General features: G+C 37.9%; 1 protein-coding gene across 2 annotated transcripts in view; it reads right to left on the bottom strand.

The window, feature by feature from the left end:
* Positions 1-242: 242 nt before the first annotated feature.
* kcng2 (potassium voltage-gated channel, subfamily G, member 2) overlaps positions 243-21,941 on the bottom strand; it is a 41,454-nt gene continuing 19,755 nt past the window's right edge. For both annotated transcript variants that reach the window (XM_048201882.1, XM_048201883.1), the window contains one exon: positions 243-2,786. In XM_048201882.1, the coding sequence (XP_048057839.1) occupies positions 1,950-2,786 (837 nt within the window). In that variant the 3' untranslated portion in view covers positions 243-1,949. The remainder of the gene's footprint in view (positions 2,787-21,941) is intronic.

Raw genomic sequence — 21,941 nt, forward strand, 5'->3', positions numbered from 1 at the left:
GTGCTTCAAAAAAAACAGTGTCCAAATCATATAGTATGGCAATACCAAGGTACTTTTAGTACTTTTTTTAAATATAAAATAGTGAAAATATTCTGCTTCACATTCTTGACTTTATGTAATTCCATCTCTCCTAATATGGAAAGAGGGAACAAGTAACATCTGTTGAGTTCGAGACCACTTTCCTTTTTAATTAAAAATATGTATAGGCCTATATTCTACAAACCAGCTATCACTCAAGACAATTTGAAAATAAGAAACCTTTATTCTTTTAAAGGGTATTTCATTGTGTTTATTACAACTGGCAGATCCTGAGACTATGGCATCTAAAAGCAGAATTATACAGAAATATGTTTAATTGTGTTTTCATAAACATAGTTATTGCAAATCAGCTATATAGGAGCATAAATTAAAGTTCAATAGCCTGTTTTGAACAGTGTGACACAATATATGCTCTTTCACCAGAGAAAAGCTCATTTTACCTTAAAGGATGATGCAAAATAAAATGTCAATCTTCACAGTCATACAGTTTTCACAGGTAGGAGCATCCATCTACCAGGTACACGAGCTTAAATAAAATTCAGTCATCACTCACTCTCATGCCATTCCAAACCCATATGATTTTCTTTCTTTGGTGGAACACAAAAGGAGATGTTTAAAGTGATTGGGGACAAACGTAGCTGAGCTCTCAAATCTCAGAACTGCTTTATATATATATATAGGAGGCCAGCTATTAAGAGCTGTGCAGGTAAACCTCACTTACCTGACCTCAAGAGACACATTTAGGGGCTGCTGATTTTAGAGTCCTTGTTAGCGGGCCCTTCTCCCATGCCGGTTAATGCTGGTTTGAATCGCACTCGGAGTGCAAGTAGGACCAGTTACATTGGTGCCGTGACCCGGAGGAGAGGTTTAGGTGAGTGGTATATAGCTGTGCAGGTAAACCTCACTCCCTTGGCCTCAAGAGGCAAGCTTTTAGCGCCTCGTTAGGACACCCCCCTGCCATGCCAGTTGATGCTGGTTCGAATCCCGCTCTGAAGCAGTGTAAGACCAGTTACATTGGTGCCGTGACCCGAATTAGAGTTAGGTTTATACAGGTGAATGTAATGAATGCCAGCTGGTAGATAGCTGTGCAGGTTTACCTCACCCTTTGTCCTCAAGAGGCAAGCTAGGGACAGTAACTTTTAGCACTTTTTTTTGGAGGTCCACCTCCCGTGCCAGTTTACGCTGGTTTGAATCCTGCTCTGAAGGAGTGTAAGACCAATTACATTGGTGCCTTGAACCGAATTAGTGAGGTTTAGGTGAGTGAATGGAACAGAAAGTAAACCTCACACCTCTGGCCTCAAAAGGCTGCAGTGTCTTTAGTGTCTTTGTTAGCAGACCTGCCACCTATGGCAATTGATGCTGGTTTGAATACCACTTTAGAGTGGTGTGAGTAGGACCAGTTACACCTCTTCAAAGGGCTTGGCATGATGGTTTACTGATGTCAAACCTATGCGTGACACATTTTTATTCTGAGTCAAAAGTGAGTAGGAAATCAAGTAGGAAAAAAATAACTTAATTTTTGCTTCTTTTTTCTCACACCAAGTTATCAGCTGGCTTCAGAAGGCTTTGAATAAGGTTACCATGAGTTGTATGGTGTTTTTTTTAATTGTTTGTGGAGTTTATAGTCCCAGTCTCCATTCATTTTTTTAACAGTTCCATTTGTGTTCTACGGAAGAAAGTCATGCATTTGGAACATGATGGTGAGTAAATGACAGAAAAATCATTTTAGGGTGAACTAACTCCTTAAAGGATTGTGCTTTGGACATACAAACCTGTCCATTTCAATGTTCCTTTCCCAGTGTCTATTATTGTCAAGTCACCTGATCAAACAGGTACTATATATATGGCCGCTCACCTGTAGCATGTCTTTGTACGTGGGATTTTTCTTTAGTCTTAGTTAGCTGTTTGCATTATGACTTTAATGATCGTCTGACCTGTGGAACTCCTTGACTTGCCACAGCCACAGATCTGCGGTGGTGCGCACTGACTGCAGTGGTCTCTATGATTCCATGTATCGAACTGTCAGTGTCTTGTGAATCCTCACTGTTTTGGGACTTGGTGCTGTCTTGTGAATCGGGTTTGTGCCGTGAGGCCCGACTCTGCTCCTCTTTTAGTTCCAGGTAGGAGCGTGAAAAAGTGTGAAATATGGATGTGACTGGGAATGCCATGAGCAGGATTCCACTTAGGATGCTGCTGAGTGCTACCACCTGGCCAGGAATGCTGCGTGGAACCATGTCACCGTATCCAACTGTGGTCATGGAAATGACGGCCCACCAGTAGCTCCCAGGGATACTGGTGAACTCCTGCTTGGCGCCCAGCTCGCTCTCAGCCAGGAAGACCAGAGGAGAGAACAGTGCCATGGCAACGCACAGGAACAGCAGGAGCAGTCCGAACTCTCGAGTGCAGCGGCGTACGGTCAACCCTAATGTCTGTAACCCCAAAGAGTGACGTGCTAATCGCATCACGTAGAAGATCCGCAGCGCTCGAAGAACTCGCAGGACCAATCCCACTTTCTCCAGGTAGTTGTTTCCTGAGCCTGTGGGACGGTCGCTTACAGAGAGTGAGTCCACTATTAAAGTGATGTAATAGGGCAGGATGGCCACCACATCGATGATGTTGAGGGGTGTGCGCAAGAACATGCACTTGCTCTGTGTCTGGATGAAACGGAGCAGGAACTCCAGGGAGAACCAGCCCACACACACTGTTTCCAGCACAAAGATGTTGAAGCACCTCTGGGAGCACTCACCCTGATAGAGGAAACACATGTTAGTTGAGGTCAGGGTCTGGGTTTCACATTCTGTTGAATCTCTTTAGTCATTAGAGTCTTTGTGTAAGGGTCATTATGCAGTATATGTCTCAATATTTTGGATAAAATATTATGCCCTGTATTCTAAAAGAAATAAATCCTATTAGTTTTAATTGGTGAATTAATTTCAATTTAAATTCAATTTATAGTTTTTGTCCCTGTATCCTCATTTTCCATTTCCATCATGTTAGTCTTTTATATCAACAAGTGAGTTTACCTAAAAATGAAGATTCTCTCATTCATACTCACCTTGTTATAAACCCACAAGATTATTGTCATTTTCATAGCACAGATATTCTAATAAAAACAGATATTTCTATCCATCCATTCAAAGTCTAAATAATCAAAACTTTCAAGCTCCAAAAGGTTCATAAAGGCATCCTAAAAGTAACCCATTTGACTACAGTGGTTTAATCAAAATTTAATGAAGCATTTTACTTATTGATAAATTCGGTTGTGTTCAGAAGGCTTTGAACGTTTGGAACGCCATGAGGTTAAGTAAGAGAATTTTAATTTTTAGGGTGAACTATCCCTTTAACTAACAAAAGCCAATTTCATAATGACATTGTCTTTAACGAAGTGACATTATTTTTGTGAGTCAACAACAGCACTTACATCATTAAAGGGGGGATCACACATAGTTTCTGCCAATCTCATGTTAATACTCTGTCATACGTCCAATTCATGTTTTGAAACTTTGGCCATGTTTAGCTAGAGAATGCACCTATTTAACAGTCTAAATAAGTCCGAATTAGCAATGGATTTGATGAATTATGTGATGTTGTTGTGTCATTTGATTTGTCTCTATAAAACATTCATTCATGTTTGATAAAATTACAGAAATTGGTTTGTTATTATGAACATTTACCAAATTTATCTTTGTGCAAGCCAACTGTCAATCACTTTCTGAACAGATACTAGCACTTTGTATAACTAATCAAGTTATAATTAATAAAGTTTAAAGAATCTCTGAGCTTGACCAAAGCATGTTTCTGAAAGTCTGCTCTACACTTTTATAGAATTTCTTAAATTATAACACAATCACATTAATTTTAAAAAGTTAGAGAATTTAAAAGCTATTGTATAACTTCAGTGACTTGTAATTACTTGACAAGAGTCCACTTGAAGTCTGCAACTGAGGTACTGCATTTAATTTCATAATAAGTACACTTTTGTCTGGGAAACATTCTACTTTTGGGGTAATTTGTAATCATAAAGACAAAAACAAATGTTTCATGAATGCTGAAAAAATGCTGAAAACCAGGCAGATTTAATAAAAAAAATGTAACACATTGAATATACTTTGAAGAACAGTGAAGGTCATCACTAAATGTGAGGGAGAAACCGCACTGAATGTGCCCAGAACTGGCCACCCACCAGTGTCAGGACAAAAAGAAATGTAACCCTCTGGTTGTTCGGTCATTTTAGATGAAATGAATGGGAAATATGAAAAATACAAAAAAACAGAGCAATTTTTGGGGGTAAAATCTCCAAACTCCGTTAAAAAAAAAAAAATCTAATTTTTGGCGAAAACTAGTCTTTGATAATCTCCAAATACTTAAATCTAATAAAAGTAAGTAATTATGTCTGAAAACACTGTATTTATTCATATATAGGGCTATACAGGCATCTAGTGGCTACATCATGGTATTACAGATGATTTTCTTTATTTTTTTCCCACCAGGTGGCACTAATCTGCCTCCATTCAATAGATTTGAAGTACTTTTGCTCCATTTTTAACTTAAATACTGCGTCAATTGAAAAATCAATTGGTGCTTTTTTAATATAATTTTTTAAATATTTTATATAGAAATAAATGGTCCATAATGGTTCATAATTTAGATATGAATATTGTTTAGTGACACAAAAAAATCTCCTCAAAATAACAAATATTAAAGAAAAAACATTATTGAAATCAAATATAGTGCATTCATTTTATAAAATAGAAATGATTATACAATTAATGTTTCTGGTCTATTGCGAACAACACGAGTGTGACTCAAATGGAAAAATACCAGAGGTTTAAGGCAACTCTAAAGGAGTTAAGGTTCTCAAACTGTGCATGAGGCAACACAGAAATTTAGCCTGAATGGAAGGCTGGAGAGAGGAAAGACTTTAAGCCTAAAATTTGCCCAAAGGCATCTTACTCCACATTTAGATTAGTCTGTCTTCAGTGCTACATGCTAAAGCACACAACACAATAGACTGAGAACACCCCCTCAATGAAGAGCAGTGGTGGCACACATGCTTTTATGCAGCAGGACTGGAGAAAATGGGGGAAAATTGTAAAGGAAGCCTTAAAAGCATGAACGCCAATGATCTGGAATGGCCCAGAAAATGACCAGTTGAGCAACAATGGAATGACATTCTAACATTATAACTTGCTCAAACCAGCTCAGCTACAATTACTGCCAAGGGCTTTCAAGTACTAATATAAAGTGACCACAAAAAATGTGGAGACTTTTTAGATATTTAAAAGGTCTAAATGTCATTGCATCAAATACAAAATATTAACTCAAGTGGCATCTGCAAACAAATGCTGTTAAACTTTTTCTCACAACTTGTCACATTCGCAGCAATTATATCATGACTTCTAATCAGCTGGTGTGTGTAGGTGATTTTAAGTGGATGCATTAGATCAGGTTACCTCAAACTGCTTGTAGTATTTTTTGCAAGTGGGTTATATAATGTATTTATATGTTATATAATGCACTTCATACATTTTAAGGGATTATTCACCCAGAAATTAAAATTCTGTCATCATTTACTGACCCTCATGTCATTCCTGTTTGACTTTCCCTTTTGTGTTGAATACAAAATAAGATATTTCTCTTTTTATCTTTTTTTTCTTTTCTTTTTTTGTCCACACAATGGAAGCCACGCCTGGCTCCTCTCTCTCTTGTTATAAAAACACACAAAAGTACATAACTGCAGAAAAGCTAGTTCATGCGTTCAAGACCTCAAAGCTATTACTGTAATGCTCTACTGGGTGGTTGCCCTGCACGCTTAATAAACAAACTCCAGCTGGTCCAAAATGCAGCCGCTAGATTTCTTACAAGAACCAGGAAGTATGACCATATTAGCTCAGTTCTATCAACACTGTATTGGCTCCCTGTGGCGACCAGGGCGGGCGAGAGCCGTGAGGGAACGGCGCGAGGCCGGTGACGCAAGTGATAACGAGCATCACCTGGGAGGCGCACCGGCCTTGAGTCTCTCACGGAGGAGCTCCGGGAGCATAAAAGGAGGAGCAACGACCGTGAAGGACGAGAGAGGACCAGGACCATTTTATGTTTTATTATGTTTGTGTGGCCGGCAGACATCCGCGAGGGTCTGCCGGCATTACTTTCATTTTGTTCTTTGTTTATTTTGAATTAAAGTTTTGTTGAACGTTCGCCGGTTCCTGCCTCCTTCTTCCCACATTTACGAACTGTGTTACATTGGTGCCGAAACCCGGGAGGAAGGAGGGACATGCTGTCGGAGAGCCCTCGCTGCTGAGGGGGATCGCGGTGCTGCGGAGTTCGGGCAGCAGTGTGAAGACCGCGAGGGCTGCCCGAGGCGGTGGTGCTGGAGCCTAGTGACAGGTGGGACGGAGAGCTCGAGGCCGTGCCCCTGGGACGAGGTGGGGTGGCTGCCGTCCAGGAGGGAGCGGAGGAGTCGCCGCCGTCCGCCATGGGCCAGAGCCTGCTGCCGTCCGCCATGAAGAAGGAGGCGGGAACCGGCGAACATTCAAACAAAACTTTAATACCAAAATAAACAAATACAAAATGAAAGTAATGCCGGCAGACCCTCGCGGACGTCTGCCGGCCACACAAACATAATAAAACATAACGTAAAGTCCAGGCCTGGTCCTCTCTCGTCCTTCACGATCGTCGCTCCTCCTTTTATGCTCCCGGAGCTCCTCCGTGAGAGACTCAAGGCCGGTGCGCCTCCCAGGTGATGCTCATTATCACTCGCCCTGGTCGCCACACTCCCTATTAAACATCTTATACATTTTAAATTCTTGCTAAATACTTACAAAGCACTAAATGGTTTAGCTCCCTAGTACTTGAGCGAGTTCTTAACGCATTACAGTCCTTCACGTCTATTGCATTCTGGCTAGTTGATAATACCTAGAATATCAAAATCAACTGTAGTTGGTAGATCATTTTCTTATTTAGCACCCAAACTCTTGTATAGTCTTCCTAGCCTTGTTCGGAAAGCAGACACACTCTGTCAGTTTAAATCTAGACTAAAACACATCTCTTTAATCTGGAAAACCCATAACACATTATCAATTTCTATTATTTGAATCAGTTAAATGATTGTTAGGCTGCATTAATTAGGTCAACCGGAACAGGGAACACGCCTAAAACACCCAATGTACTTGTCATAACAAGAATAGCATCTATGCTAATATGTCTGTCTACCGTAATACCGTAGGTTACCCTAGTCAACAGAATCCAGTCCATATCCAGATCAGATGGTGGACCTGCAGCTAGACATGACCACAACGCAGCCCTGAATGTCAGCAGAGACTACTAGACTGCTACCGATCCGATGCAGTCTGAATTATAATCACACCATGTTTGTTTGTTGGCCGAAGGAGAACTGGCCCCCCAACTGAGCCTAGTTTCTCCCAAGGTTTTTTTTTTTCTCCATTCTGTCACCTGATGGAGTTTGGGTTCCTTGCCACTGTCATCTCTTGCTTGCTTAGTTGGGGACACTTAATATTCAGCAATATTATTGATCTGACTGTACTGACGCTGTTGTATGAGAACTGAACTGAGCTGGACGTTGACATCACTGTTTTCGGCAGAACTGCTTTATAGATGAAATTAACTAATTTAATATTTGATGATCTTTACAACGGAACTGAATCGACACTGAACTGACTTGCTGTATCTGTATTGTATAAAGCGCTATATAGCGCTATATAAATAAAGATGACTTCACTTGATAAAATCAATGTGCATTCATGTGGATAAAAAAGTGTCTAGAAGTTTTAGAGTTATTGTAGAATACGGATTGTAGTCATTTTAAAGTATTATATATGTTAAACATTGGTAAATATTTCTAAAACAAAATGCTGAAAATTCCACAAGGTGGAATCATTAAAGCCATCATAGATATAGTATCATCAGTCTAGATGTATATAGCCAACACTGATATCAGAACCCACATATGTCTCAATTTTTAAAATTCTGACTAAATAATTAATCATTAATAATGTCTCAGTTACAAAGTTACAGACTATAATGAACTAATGCCTTTATTTATAATGCTAATTAACAGAGATTTGCAAACTTTGCAATTTAATAACTTATTAATATGTTATTATTACTGAGTCTGACACAGATACTGCAAACTGATTAGTAGATCAAATTGACTTTTCTGCTTAATGGTCGTGTCAAGAATTACACAGCAGACCAGTCATACTTGAGCTGTTTGACGCATAATGCTGTTTCTGAGGGAACAGACTTGTACAATCCTGCAGGCCATGTTTAATTACAAATTACTCTGGGGAAAAAATAATCAATCTACTCTGAAGCCCTGATTGAAATGTATTAATGAGTTTCATCCAGACAAATATGGTTTCCCATCACAGATCAGACAGGCAGTTAGAAAACTATTTCTAATTTATAAAAGGTTTCATTTTCCTTACGAGCCCTGCATGATCCCCAGCTTCCTCTGAAACAATCAGGTTTTTGCATGCAGTTAATGAACTGCATTAATATTAAAAGGTATAATTATATGTGATTATTGCCTAATAATGAAAAGAGTTAATGAAGAGAATGTTTTAGTTGTTATTTTAGAGTTTTCTCAAGTTAAAGTGCATGCCTTAAAAGGGATCATTTAAATTTGCCATATTTATTACCCCTTATGAGATTTTCTGTGGAACACAAAATGAGATACATAGCAGAATGTCCATGTTGCTTGATTCCATACAATGAGAGTGAATAACTGGATCATTCAAGTTCTAAAATGGACAAAGAAGCACAATAAAAGCATCATGAAAGTGGTCCATATGACTCGTGTGCAATATTTCAAGTCTTCTGAAGCCATTTTATGGCTTTGTGTGGTGATCAGACTGAAATTTGAGTCAACAATCTTGAAAGCTTCAAAAGATGTGGTCACCATTCACTTTCATTGTGTGAAAAAGAGCAACAGAACTAATATTCTGGATAACTATTGTTCCACAAAAAAAGTCATACAAGTTTGGAGAGGTGGTTAAATGATGACTATACTTATTTTGTGGGCAAACTATATCTACTATATAAGCAGCCTTGGAAAGGCATGGATTAGATTTACATGTTACTGTACATAATATGTGTATGTATGTGGAGGAATGTTCTCATACAAACAGCAGTGCTTTTACTCTGAGCTTCCTCCAGGCACATTTGCCACGAGGCAATGTGGAAACAGTCATCTGTAATACATTGTGTTTGTGTGTTGTTTCTTATATTTTCCGTTTGTATTCACAAATGTGTACTGTCCAAAGATGTTATAGTTGTGAATTTTAAATATTCTTTTTTATTTCTCATTTTATTTTACAACCAGAATTCCGAAAAAGTTGGGACGTTTTTTAAATTGGAATAAAATGAAAACGAAAAGACTTTCAAATTACATGAGCCAATACTTTATTCACAATAGAACATAGATAACAACAAATGTTTAAACTGAGAAATTTTACAATTTTATGCACAAAATGAGCTCATTTCAAATTTGATGCCTGCTACAGGTCTCAAAATAGTTGGGAAGGGGGCATGTTTACCATGGTAAACCATTACCATGTGGTTTTCTTTGACATTTTTTTGTTTGATGTTGCTCTAAAACCTATATACCTTTCAGCATTCATAGTGCCGTCCAAAACATGCAAGCTGCCCATACTGTATGCACTTATGCACCCTCATACCATCAGAGATGCTGGCTTTTGAACTGAGTGCTGATAACACGTTGGAAGGTCTCCCTCGTCTTTAGCCCTGAGGACACAGCATCCGTGATTTCCAACAAGAATGTCAAATTTGGACTCGTCTGACCATAGAACACTTTTCCACTTTGAAACAGTTCATTTTAAATGTGCCTTGGCCCACAGCACACGACGGCGCTTCTGAACCATGTTCACATATGGCTTACTTTTTGCATGATAGAGCTTTAGTTGGCATCTGCAGATGGCACGGCGGATTGTGTTTACCGACAGTGGTTTCTGGAAGTATTCCTGGGCCCATTTAGTAATGTCATTGACACAATCATGCAGTGATGCAGCCTTGTCCCTTACGCACAGAGATTTCTCCAGTTTCTCTCAATTTTTTGGTGATGTTATGAACTGTAGATGATGAGATTTGCAAAGCCTTTGCAATTTGAAGTTGAGGAACATTGTTTTTAAAGTATTCCACAATCATTTTTACACACTCTTTCACAGCTCTGCCCTTTACTTCTGAGAGACTCTGCCTCTCTAAGACATCCCTTTTATAGCTAATCATGTTACAGACCTGATATCAATTAACTTAATTAGTAGCTAGATGTTCTCCCAGCTAAACCTTTTCAAAATGTCTTGCTTTTTCAGCCATTTGTTGCCCCCGTCCCAACTTCTTTGAGACCTGTAGCAGGCATCAAATTTGAAATGAGCTCATTTAGTGGATAAAAGTGTAAAATTTCTCAGTTTAAACATTTGTTATGTTATCTATGTTCTATTTCATTTTATTCAAATTTAAAAAACGTCCCAACTTTTCCAGAATTCGGGTTGTAGTTTTAGTTTGTGTATTTTGTTTCTGTATAGTCTGTACAATGTCCCCACAGAGATGGCAATATCCAAAATCCTTGTCCTTGTAGGGACATTTTTTGGTCCCCATGAGGAAAACAGCTTATAAATAATAAAAATGATGTTTTTTGAAAATCTAAAAATGCAGAAAGTTTTATGTGACAGGTAGGGGTAGGGAATAGAATATACTGTTTGTACAGTATAAAAATCATTATGTCTATGGAAAGTCCCCATAAAACATAAAACAAAAAACCCAACGTGTGTGTGTGTGTGTGTGTGTGTGTGTGTGTGTGTGTGTGTGTGTGTGTGTGTGTGTGTGTGTGTGTGTGTGTGTGTGTGTGTGTGTGTGTGTGTGACAGAGTAAATGCATTTAAAATCCATTAGGTCAATTCTTTGAAATGCTCTTATGTTGTGATTTTATTGTTTTGTTTTGATGGGAAGCTTTTTGGATGAGGGCTAGGGCTTGTTTTTTCTCTTTTGTGCAGTAACACTGATCAAATTAAAACCAGACAATTACCCATTTGAGCGAACACAGAGCCTTGATCCACTCTGAGCTCAAGACATGGCTTAATCACGCTGCAGGATGAGCTGTGAGTGCGCATGAGTGGCCATCATTCAACATGACTGATCGGATATACGCTGATCCAGCATTTTCCCCAAACAAACAGAGAGAAAGAGGCCTATAATGCATTTCATCAATATTATTTAGCATATGTTCAGTTAATTCACTTCACTGAGTGTGAAATTTACTTCAGCCCACCTCTCTCGCACATACAGTTTAAAACAGTTCGTCAGGTATGCATCACAATCACAGAAAGTTTGCCACAACAGGTAGCCTACCAGAATAACTACATTTTACCTTATTGAGAAATTCACTACAATGCCACTGTCAAGACACTGAATGAGAGTCTTGTGTCAGAAAATTGCAATCTATAAAAGCAACTCTGGGGCTAGTTGTCACATTGGTTTTAATGACCTTGTTCAAAATTGTCTAAAAGAGAATCATTTATGTGAATTCTGTCCAAAATATAACTAAAAATATATTTTTTGCTATAGCGGTTGTGTAATGACACAACTGACATACACAGGACTTTTTGATATATCAGGTTGGGCTATGTTGTCAATGTGTCTTTTATGTGTTGTATATTAACATAATTTATTCATATTTTATATTAAATTATCATTTTTTTCTGTTTCATAAAAATTAAAAATCTGTTAAAACATGCTAAATATTTTATATAATTAATAATTATGTATTTAATACAATTTAAATACAGATATGTATTGTAATTCTTTTCATATTAAAACAAAAGTATTCTTTAAATCTGTCTGTTTCTATTGTGACGATTTACCATTTACAACATGCAGGCTTTCTTTGGTTATAGGTTTTTTTGTTTTGTTTTTTAAGGTATGTGTCTACAAAAAAAGAGAGAAATATTCACTGGAGTAAAAGCCCCAGTCCCACCTACACGTCAGTTAACGTGTGACAATGTAAAACAGTAACAATGAATCAAATGCAGTTTTAGTAAAGGCTGTTATTTTTTAGCAGAAGTAAGAGCAGTGTTTTAATAACTGTTATTTGCCGTGAGATACAGCGGAAACAATCGCACGACCCTCTCACATTCCCCACGCTTTCTGAAGTCTGTCAACTTCAAAATTCAAAGAGCTGCCTGCTAACAGCTTCTTTGAATTTCATTTCCAAATTTCAAGTGAATATGCACGCAGCCTTTGCTTTTAATTTGTTATGAATAAAGACTTTTTGCATAAATTGAACTCTGTCAACTAGCTTGTCAGTCTACCCTGAAAGTCTCTGAAAGTCTGCATTCATGTGGATATGAAGTAGAGCTGCTTCCCTGTGCTGGCAGTCCGTTTGAATACATGTCTTTGCCAGAGAGAGTATGTGTATGATAGTAACCTGTAGGATAATCAGTTCATAAAAAAGTAACTGAAGTCATTTTTTGTAATTAATGGGAGTAAAATCATGTGTTTAGCAGCCCTGCCCCTATTGAAGAACATATGTCTTCTTTATCAAAGTTTGCTCCTCACTAGACAAGTTTGTGGAGGTCTGACATCCATTGTAAAAAAGTATACTTTAGCATACTTTCATAAAAGAGTACCGGAATGATATACTTAAAAGAATTCACTTAAGTGTGAACTGAATGAAATTTATGTAATTTCATAATTAGGGCCCGGGCACCAATGGTGTGAGGACCCTATTGTAATTGCTTGGTCAAATTATTCTTCTTCTCCAAAATGAATTGCATTTTTGAGGGCTTAAACATGCTCGAAAACGTATGAAACTTTGCACATGCGTCAGAAGTGGTGAAAATTTACCTCTGATATGGGTTTTAGAATTAGGTGTGACAAAATGGCTCGATAGCGCCACCTTAAGAGAATCAATTAAGTGCCGTTTGCACTACATTTCACGTACAAGTATGAAATTCAGTAGACAGATGTAACAGCCCATACCTACAAAAAAGTCAGTGAGAGCAAAATCTGAAAACCCAGCAGGAAGTAAGATATTTTGAATTTTCTCTCCAAAATGTTTGCAGTTTTTGCCATTTCCAGACGTTGTACTCTAACAAACTCTTCCTAGAGATTTTATCAGATAAACACAATGTTAAATTGCGAAGATCTAGAGTTTTCACTGAAGGGCATGTCCGTGGCGGCCTGACAAAATTCTATAGCAAGTTGTTGTAACTCAGGCGTACAATGTCCCATCTGCCCCAAACTATGTTTTATTAGAGTCCTGCCCTGAAGACATTTACATGACAATATTCAGTTATAGTAATAGCTCCACCCATTGGCGACAGGAAGTGACGTGTTTAACAATGTGATGCACTACTAGCAACATACTAAAATATGCAATTGAGTGCTAAACATGCTACAAACGTTCTAAAACATGCTAGCAACACTTAGCTGAGTTCTAAAGCATGCTATTATCGTCATGAAACAGGAAGTTGTTGTAACTCAAGGATACAATGTTCAATCCTCAAACTTCACATGTTTGATAATAGTCCTAGCCTGAAGACATCTACATGCCAAAATGTAGTCATATCGTCACCAGCTGGTAGCAGGAAGTGTGGCAAATACAAATGACTGATGCAGTAATATATAAGAGGATAAGAGGAGAGGTTTTCCTAAAGACACCGGGTGGCGGTGGCACGGGTGCGAGAGCCCTTTCATCACTGCTTGCAGCTTTAATTACGTCTGTTGTCTTTGAAATATGGGTTAAGTGTACTGCCAAATGTACTGACAAGCATTTATGGTAAACTAAAATAAACTTTAATGTCATTGCTATTGAAACTTGCATGTATGTCATGTATTTAAATTTATTTGTAATTACACATCTTGCAATCTAGTACATTTAAAATATGAAATATTTAAATGTAATATCAAATAACAGTCAAATAACATATTATGATCAATATATTAGTCAACACTTCAAAATAAGTGTACTTCTTTAAAGCATGACAGAATATTATCAAAACATGGTGATTTAATATGTACACTGTAAAAATTGCTGGGTTATGGGCAAGGTCAGTTTTTTTAAAGATATTCTTTTAATATTTGAAGTGCACTATACAATACACTATACACTACACAATACAATTAAGCTTTTTTTTCACAAGGGATGCCTCGGTCAAAAGAGATTTCTGGAAATGTTCACAAAACTTTGGAGTCTACCAATAGTGTGAAAATGTGAGAAATCTAAAAGTGGTCATCCGACCAAAATCTAGAAGTTTAATATTCACAAAAAACACCAGGGTAACGTCTAAGCATAGGCTATATGACTCTCTTGCATTGGCTAAGGTTAGTGTTTATAAGTCCACTATCAGACAAACATTGGACGTGAATGAAGTACATGGCAGGATATCAAGAAGGAAGCCAATGCTCTCCAAAAACAACATGGCTGGCATCTAAAGTTTGCCAAAGACTATGTTGACGAACCAGAAGTCCGTTGGAAGAATGTTTTGTACACAAATGAGTCCAAAATAACACTTCTTAGTTTAAACAAGACATTTACATTTAGTGAAAACCAAACTCTACTTTTAAGGATACTAGAAACAGCAACATAAAAGTGTCATTAAAAAAAGACAAATATTGTTATTATAACTTTTTTAGTTGTCCCAAACTAAATGATCTCCTAAAGCAATATTCTGAAATGCTTGTACAATACAATGATAATCAACTTTCCAAGATTCTCACCAGGCAATGCTATTGTATATTGAAATATAGCTAATCACATGTCCTGGGAATGCCATGTAAATATGATGACCTAATGTTCAAATAAAGCTACAAATAATAACAATAAATCTAGTTACAAAGCTATAATAGTAAATCTAGTTTTTAACTGCTTTTCCTAAATTGACCACTAGGAGTGATAAACCAAACAAATATGCTCACTCTCAGTTTGGCTTTATAATTGCTCCATTTAAAGGGGCTCTATGTAGGAATGACACCCAGTGTTCAAAATAGGTACTGCAGTCCAAATTCAAAATATTGTTTGCCCCGCCCCCTCATTCAAAGATGCGGGTAGCCAGCAACAAGATGGAGCGCAATTCACAATGAAAGCTAAGGAGACTTACACACTGTAAGTTGATGAGTTTTATCAGTTTTAATATGCTGTTGTTCATAGAGATATTTAGATGGATTCAGAGGCTTTTTAGGGTTGACCCAGTTTGTTTGTTGGTTTCCATGGTAGCAATACGCGGTGTTTTCCGCCAACTGGCAACCTACTATTGGATAAACTGGCAGCACATGGTTTTGCACAGACCAAAACGAAGACAGACATTCCGACACGGAACGCACATTTTCAAAGTAGAATATCTGGCTGTAGCATTGTTTTTCTGAGAAACAAGTAGGTGAACTTAGCATGTTTCCTAAATATCTGCAAACATATTGGGGTATTTTTATGCTTTATTAAAGTAAAAATCCTACATAGAGCCCCTTTAAATGTATTACATTCACAATTATAAAAATAGCACAGTTTCACAATAAGTATATTGTCTGTCCTGATCTCCTCAGGTACAGGCTGTTTATTGCGGTTGCGTAACGGTTCTCAGGATGAAATACTTTCTGTCCATCATCACCTTTTTATTTCCTTCTAAATCGGGCAGCAATTCGGCAATCATCTTTGACAGCCCTCTCATATGTCTCTTGCTTTATCTCATTCTCTCAGTCAGGGTCAAATGTTTCCAGTGCTCTCCTGTCTGAGTGTGTGGGCACGTCTGAGTGCTTCAGCTGGATTTTGGTGCTCCAGAATCCATCAGTACAATTGGCCTGTCCTATAGTTGCAGACAGCTTTGATATATTAACTGTAAAACCCTATACAGATGAGTGACAGGAGTAATTATGTCTTCCAGCTTTAATGATATTATCAATATTTTTTAATTTTCACTATACATGACTGCTTCACTTGCGTCATTCTGTCAATATTCATTTAGAATCACGTAAGAACAAAATGTTTTGTGAGACCGTCTGTCCTCCTTTCTCTCACTGGACCCTCTCGCTCAGTCCCAGCGGCTGCTAGACACCATAACTCAGGGTCAAGTGCTCAGTTAGACGCTAAATAGACTGACAACTATGATATTGCTCTCTTCTCTTTGTCGGAGCCTGTTTGGGATCTCAAGAGGGGCATTTTAGCTCTGATGGATGGGACCAGTTGCCTGTGGTATAAAGGTGTGTGTGTGTGTGTGAGTGCAAAAATCATTATTTTTGTCAATAACCGTTTCAGTCTTAGCACTAGGTTGCACTCAGAGATCACTACAAACAGCATAATTAATGTTTATGACAATCCTGACCAGTGATTGGAGTAAATGGTATTTACATGCAGTGGGGTCCAAAAGCCTTTCCAAAATATCTCCTAAAGCAATATTCTGAAATACTTCTACAATAAAAGCACATACACAAAAACATTCACATTACGAATGTTGATAACAATTCTGAACTGTGATTGGTTTATATGCAGTGGAGTCCAAAAACCTGAGACAATGCTGAAAATCTGGAATTTATTTCATTTAAACCCATTTATTTAAAGGTCCCGTTTTTCGCAGTTGGACATAGTGGTGTATTAGAGGTAAAAAATGATATAAATACTGTTCGGTTTCTCGCACAAACCGATCGTTTTGTGTCTTAGGACATCAATGTGTCGTCACAAGCCGCAGGGTTTAATTTGGACTTGTCTATGCATGATTTATTTACTCTTAAAGTAGAAGTTCCCATCCACTAGCATTATTTGAGTGACAGACGGCAACGGTTGGAGTTAAAAATCATCATTTGTGTTCTACTGAAGAAACAAAGTCACCTACATCTTGGATGCGCTGGGGGTAAGCAGATAAACATCAAATTTTCATTTTTGGGTGAACTATCCCTTTAATAAAACATAATGATTTAAAATGTACTTTAAAGTAAAACTTCTAATTTGACATCACAAAATGCATTATTTTAAAGTGTACTTAAAGGGTTAGGTCACCCAAAAATGAAATTTCTGTCATTAAAGCTGCAGTCCGTAACTTTTGGCGCTCTAGTGGTTAATAAACAAAACTGCATGCGTCTTGTGGAAGAATATTGTAGCCGGAGCTACTCTTCTCTGACGAGTCGCGCAGGTACTGGGCTATAATATACGCACTTATTATACATGTACTGTGGTGATTCAGGATAAGACAAAAACAGAGTTTGGAAAATGGATTCATGATATACTCACTCAGTATATAAATTTTGTAAATTTTGAACACAAAAAAGTTATGGACAGCAGCTTTAATTACTCACCCTCATGTTGTTCCACACCCGTAAGACCTTTGTTCATCTTCAGAACACAAATTAAGATATTTTGATGAAATCGGAGAGGCTTTTTATCTCCCATAGAAAGCAACAAAATTACCACATTCATGGTCCAGAAAAGTAGTAAAGACATTGTTAAAATAGTCAACGTGACTACAGTGGTTTAGCCTTAATATTATGAAGTGACAAGAATACTTTTTGTGTGCAAAAACAAAACAAAAATAACAACTTTATTCAAAAATGTCTTTTCTAACCTGTCAGTCTCCTATAAGTACCCTTAAGTGGCCTTTTATTTCATTAATGTTATATTATGTGCAAATAGAGGGTTTTTTTATTTATTTTTAAGATGTGAAGTACACCACAAGTGTACATTCAATACAATTAAGTGCACTTCTGTTTCACAAAAGCCACTGAATCTGTGGAATAATCAGGTGTGCTCAGAAAACATGCCATTTATCATTGTCTTCTGTGCGAGAAAAGCTATTCACAGGACTCATCAAGTGTTTTCTCTTTTCAGACTGTCTCTGAGTCGCTCAACTAATTCTCTAATTGAGGCACTTTAGTGCATCACAAACTCATTATAGATAACAGCAGGTTTCCTCAGAGGCCACAGATAATGTGTCTAGTGTGATAATGTAATTGTTTGCTGTTGTATAATGAATGAATTGAGAGTTAGGTCAGGTTTTGAGTTGAGTTTGTACACTTATTGTGACATTAGCGTAGGGTAATGTTGCATGTGAGGCTATCTCAGATGGCATGCAAACGGACTGCCTACCAAGTTGTTTTTAAGTTATTAGGCTGCTACAATAAGCACTTCTGAGAAAGGACCAGTGGCTGGATTTGCCAAGGGTTTGTGAGGTTCATGGCATCAAATTTTTCTCAGACATTTTGACCCCAAGTACTAGTATACTAACGAGAAGTACACTTTACAATACTTTTAATAAAGTTCTTATTACATACAAATAACATACTTTAAAATAATATTCTTAAGTGTGAACTGAATGTAATGTTTTTGGACACTTAATTGCATGTTAACTGCAATTAAATGAGAATGTATTACAGTTTAAATTTATATTCTATTCAATTAGCTAACTTTAGGGTGCTTTTTTGACCCACTTATACAGAACTTAAAGGTGTAGTGTGTAAATTTTAGCAACATCTAGTGGTGAGGTTGCGAATTGCAATATAGAGAAACTACGGTGGCCAACACAGGATAAAGATGTCGTCGTCTGAGACAGCAGAGAGTAGCCAGTCAAGCAAACGCGCTCTGTAGAGCAGTTTGTCCATTTAGCTACTGTAGAAACATGCCGGCACAAAATGGCGACTTAACATGTAAGGGGACCCGCTGTGTATGTAGATAGCAATGGCTCATTCTAAGGTAATAAAAATATGGTACACTATAGGGACTTTCGCACCGAATAGTTATGAGAACTAGCCACTAGGATAACTAATTTCTCCCCCCGGGCCATGTTCCTGGTTGCATTCACACTGGGAATAGGAACTCAGAAGCCGCCGACAGTGGCGCCTTTAAGCGCTGCATTTATAAACGCTAAAAAATGGTGGATGGAGGAAGTCGTGATTGGAGCTGTGATTGTTGCGTGTCGTGGGTTTCATGATAACGGAGATGGAATGTAAACCAATAATTAACGTGACTGAAAGAGCAAAAAGTGGGGCTATGAGACAAAATCATTTGACAACTTTCAGTATTGCATATCATCGAGTCTGAAAAAAGAACACAAGCCTGCAGACAACAGGTAAATGCTGTTATCGCTGTTTTCCATGTTCGTGAAGTAAAAATGTTTACATGGCTTTTCAAAAATGCAGGGTGCCCGTGTTTGACCAGTCAAACACAATGAGCTCATTTCAAATTTGATGCGGGGTACAGGTCTCAAAATAGTTGGGACAGGGGCATGTTTACCATGGTGTAGCATCTCCTCTTCTTTTCAAAACAGCGTCTGGGCATCGAGGTTATGAGTTTCTGGAGTTGAAATTTGGTTCCATTCTTGCTTGATATAGGTTGCCAGCTGCTGAAGAGTTTGTGGTCGTGTTTGACGTATTTTTCATAGGTGAAAGATCTGGACTGCACACAGGCATGGAAGGTCTCCCTCGTCTTTAGCCCTGAGGACATGGCGTCTGTGATTTCCAACAAGAATGTCAAATTTGGACTCGTCTGACCATAGAACACTTTTCCACTTTCAAATGTCTTAAATGTGCCTTGGTCCACAGGACATGATGGCGCTTCTGAACCATGTTCACATATGGCTTCCTTTTTGCATGATAGAGCTTTAGTTGGCATCTGCAGATGGCACGGCGGATTGTGTTTACCGACAGTGGTTTCTGGAAGTATTCCTGGGCCCATTTAGTAATGTCATTGACACAATCATGCCGATGAGTGATGCAGTGTCATCTAGGGGGCCCAACGACCATGTGCATCCAATAAAGCTCTTCGGCCTTGTCCCTTACACACAGAGATTTCTCCAGTTTCTCTCAATCTTTTGATGATGTTATAAACTGTAGATGATGAGATTTGTAAAGCCTTTGCAATTTGACATTGAGAAACATTGTTTTTAAAGTATTTCACAATCTTTTTACGCTCTCTTTCACAGCTCTGCCCATCTTTACTTCTGAGAGACTCTGCCTCTCTAAGACATCCTTTTTATAGCTAATCATGTTACAGACCTGATATCAATTAACTTAATTAGTTGCTAGATGTTCTCCCAGCTAAATCTTTTCAAAATGTCTTGCTTTTTCAGCCATTTGTTGCCCCCGTGCCAACTTTTTTGAGACCTGTAGCAGGCATCAAATTTGAAATGAGCTCATTTAGTGGATAAAAGTGTAAAATTTCTCCATTTAAACATTTGTTATCTATGTTCTATTGTAAATAAAATATGGGCTCATGTGATTTGAAAGTCTTTTAGTTTTCATTTTATTCAAATTTATTTAAAACATCCCAACATTTCTGGAATTTGGTTTGTATTAACTTTAAAGTAATTTTTAAATTCTTATGTTTTTCAATATTATATTTAAAGTAAAACTTTAATTTGGCATTATTACAAAGTGCACTTTTATCCAAAAGTACAGTTTTTTAAAAATATACTTTTAAGATTCGAATTACACTACAATTGCAAATTCAGTACTATTAAGTCATTGAAGGGTCATGAAAACCCCCTGTTTTACCCTGGTCATTCACACCTCAAAGCTCAAAAAACTTTGTTAAAATGGGCGTGTAAATCTCTGGAAAAGTGGGAGTGTAGAGGGGGAGAAGAGGGGAGAGAACAACCAATGAAACACAGACATACAACACACTCATTATATAGAATAATGAATATTAATATATGAGCACAGAGAAAATGACAACAAACTCCCAAGCACAAGGGAGAAATGCAAAATAATATTTAATAGGGCTAATACTAGGTTACTTTGATTATGTTTACGAGCACTGCAGTCTCAAAATCAGTCTTTTGTCTTTAGAATAATCGTGTCGTCGCGTTCAGATTGGCTACACCGCTGTATCAGTGTCCAGTTTGCACATATAATTCATTTGAAGCAGACTTGATGAAATATGTGTGCATACACCGTGCTGGTTCATGTTTGGTGCAGGAGAATGTGTGAAATGTCTATAAAAACTTTAAACACGGATACTTTATTCTGTATATGAGCTATGAGCCACATGGCTAGTGTTGAACACAACGCGAAGCTCTGCGCTGAAACCGATCATATGCGCGCTCCGCGTGTATATCATAACAATAGTATTTTTCATGTGTTCGTATTCAAACTCCAGTTCTGACCGCATCGTGGACAAAAAACAACACAACACTCATGTGCTGTCGTGCTGAGGGAAACATACGGCTCGTGTGTTTGAACGCAGCTAGAGCAGGCAGAGGTGAATGAGCAGCACTTTTGTGACATTTGAATTGTGCAAACATATTTTCCTTATGTTCTAGTAGATTACAGCAAAACAATCCACATGCACCCAAACTTCTGCTCTGGTCGTGTTGCAGGAAAACGCATTTTTGTGTTGTAGCACTGAGGAAACGAGCACCAACAATATGTCTCTGAATGACAAGAGACCGAGGCAAGAGAAGTGATACTCCTCATGCATAATATCGCAATTATAATCTTACGCATACTACAGCGCAGTGATTGGATTGAATGAGCTTTAAAGGTGCCCTAGAATTAAAAATGTAATTTATCTCGGCATAGTTAAATAACAAGAGTTCAGTACATGGAAATGACATACAGTGAGTCTCAAACACCGTTGTTTCCTCCTTCTTTCCTTCCTCCTCCTAAATCTCATTTGTTTAAAAGACCTCCGACGAACAGGCGAATCTCGGGGTGTACGCCCCCAATATTTGCATATGCCAGCTCATGTTCAAGCATTAGACAAGGGCAGGACGTCTGGATGTGCACAGCTGAATCATCAGACTAGGTAAGCAACAAGGACAACAACGAAAAATGGCAGATGGAGCAATAATAACTGACATAAGTCATGATATCATGATATTTTTAGTGATATTTGTAAATTGTCTTTCTAAATGTTTCGTTAGCATGTTGCTAATGTACTGTTAAATGTGG

This window comes from Megalobrama amblycephala, linkage group LG9, assembly GCF_018812025.1.
Source record: "Megalobrama amblycephala isolate DHTTF-2021 linkage group LG9, ASM1881202v1, whole genome shotgun sequence".
Lineage (NCBI taxonomy): Eukaryota > Metazoa > Chordata > Actinopteri > Cypriniformes > Xenocyprididae > Megalobrama > Megalobrama amblycephala.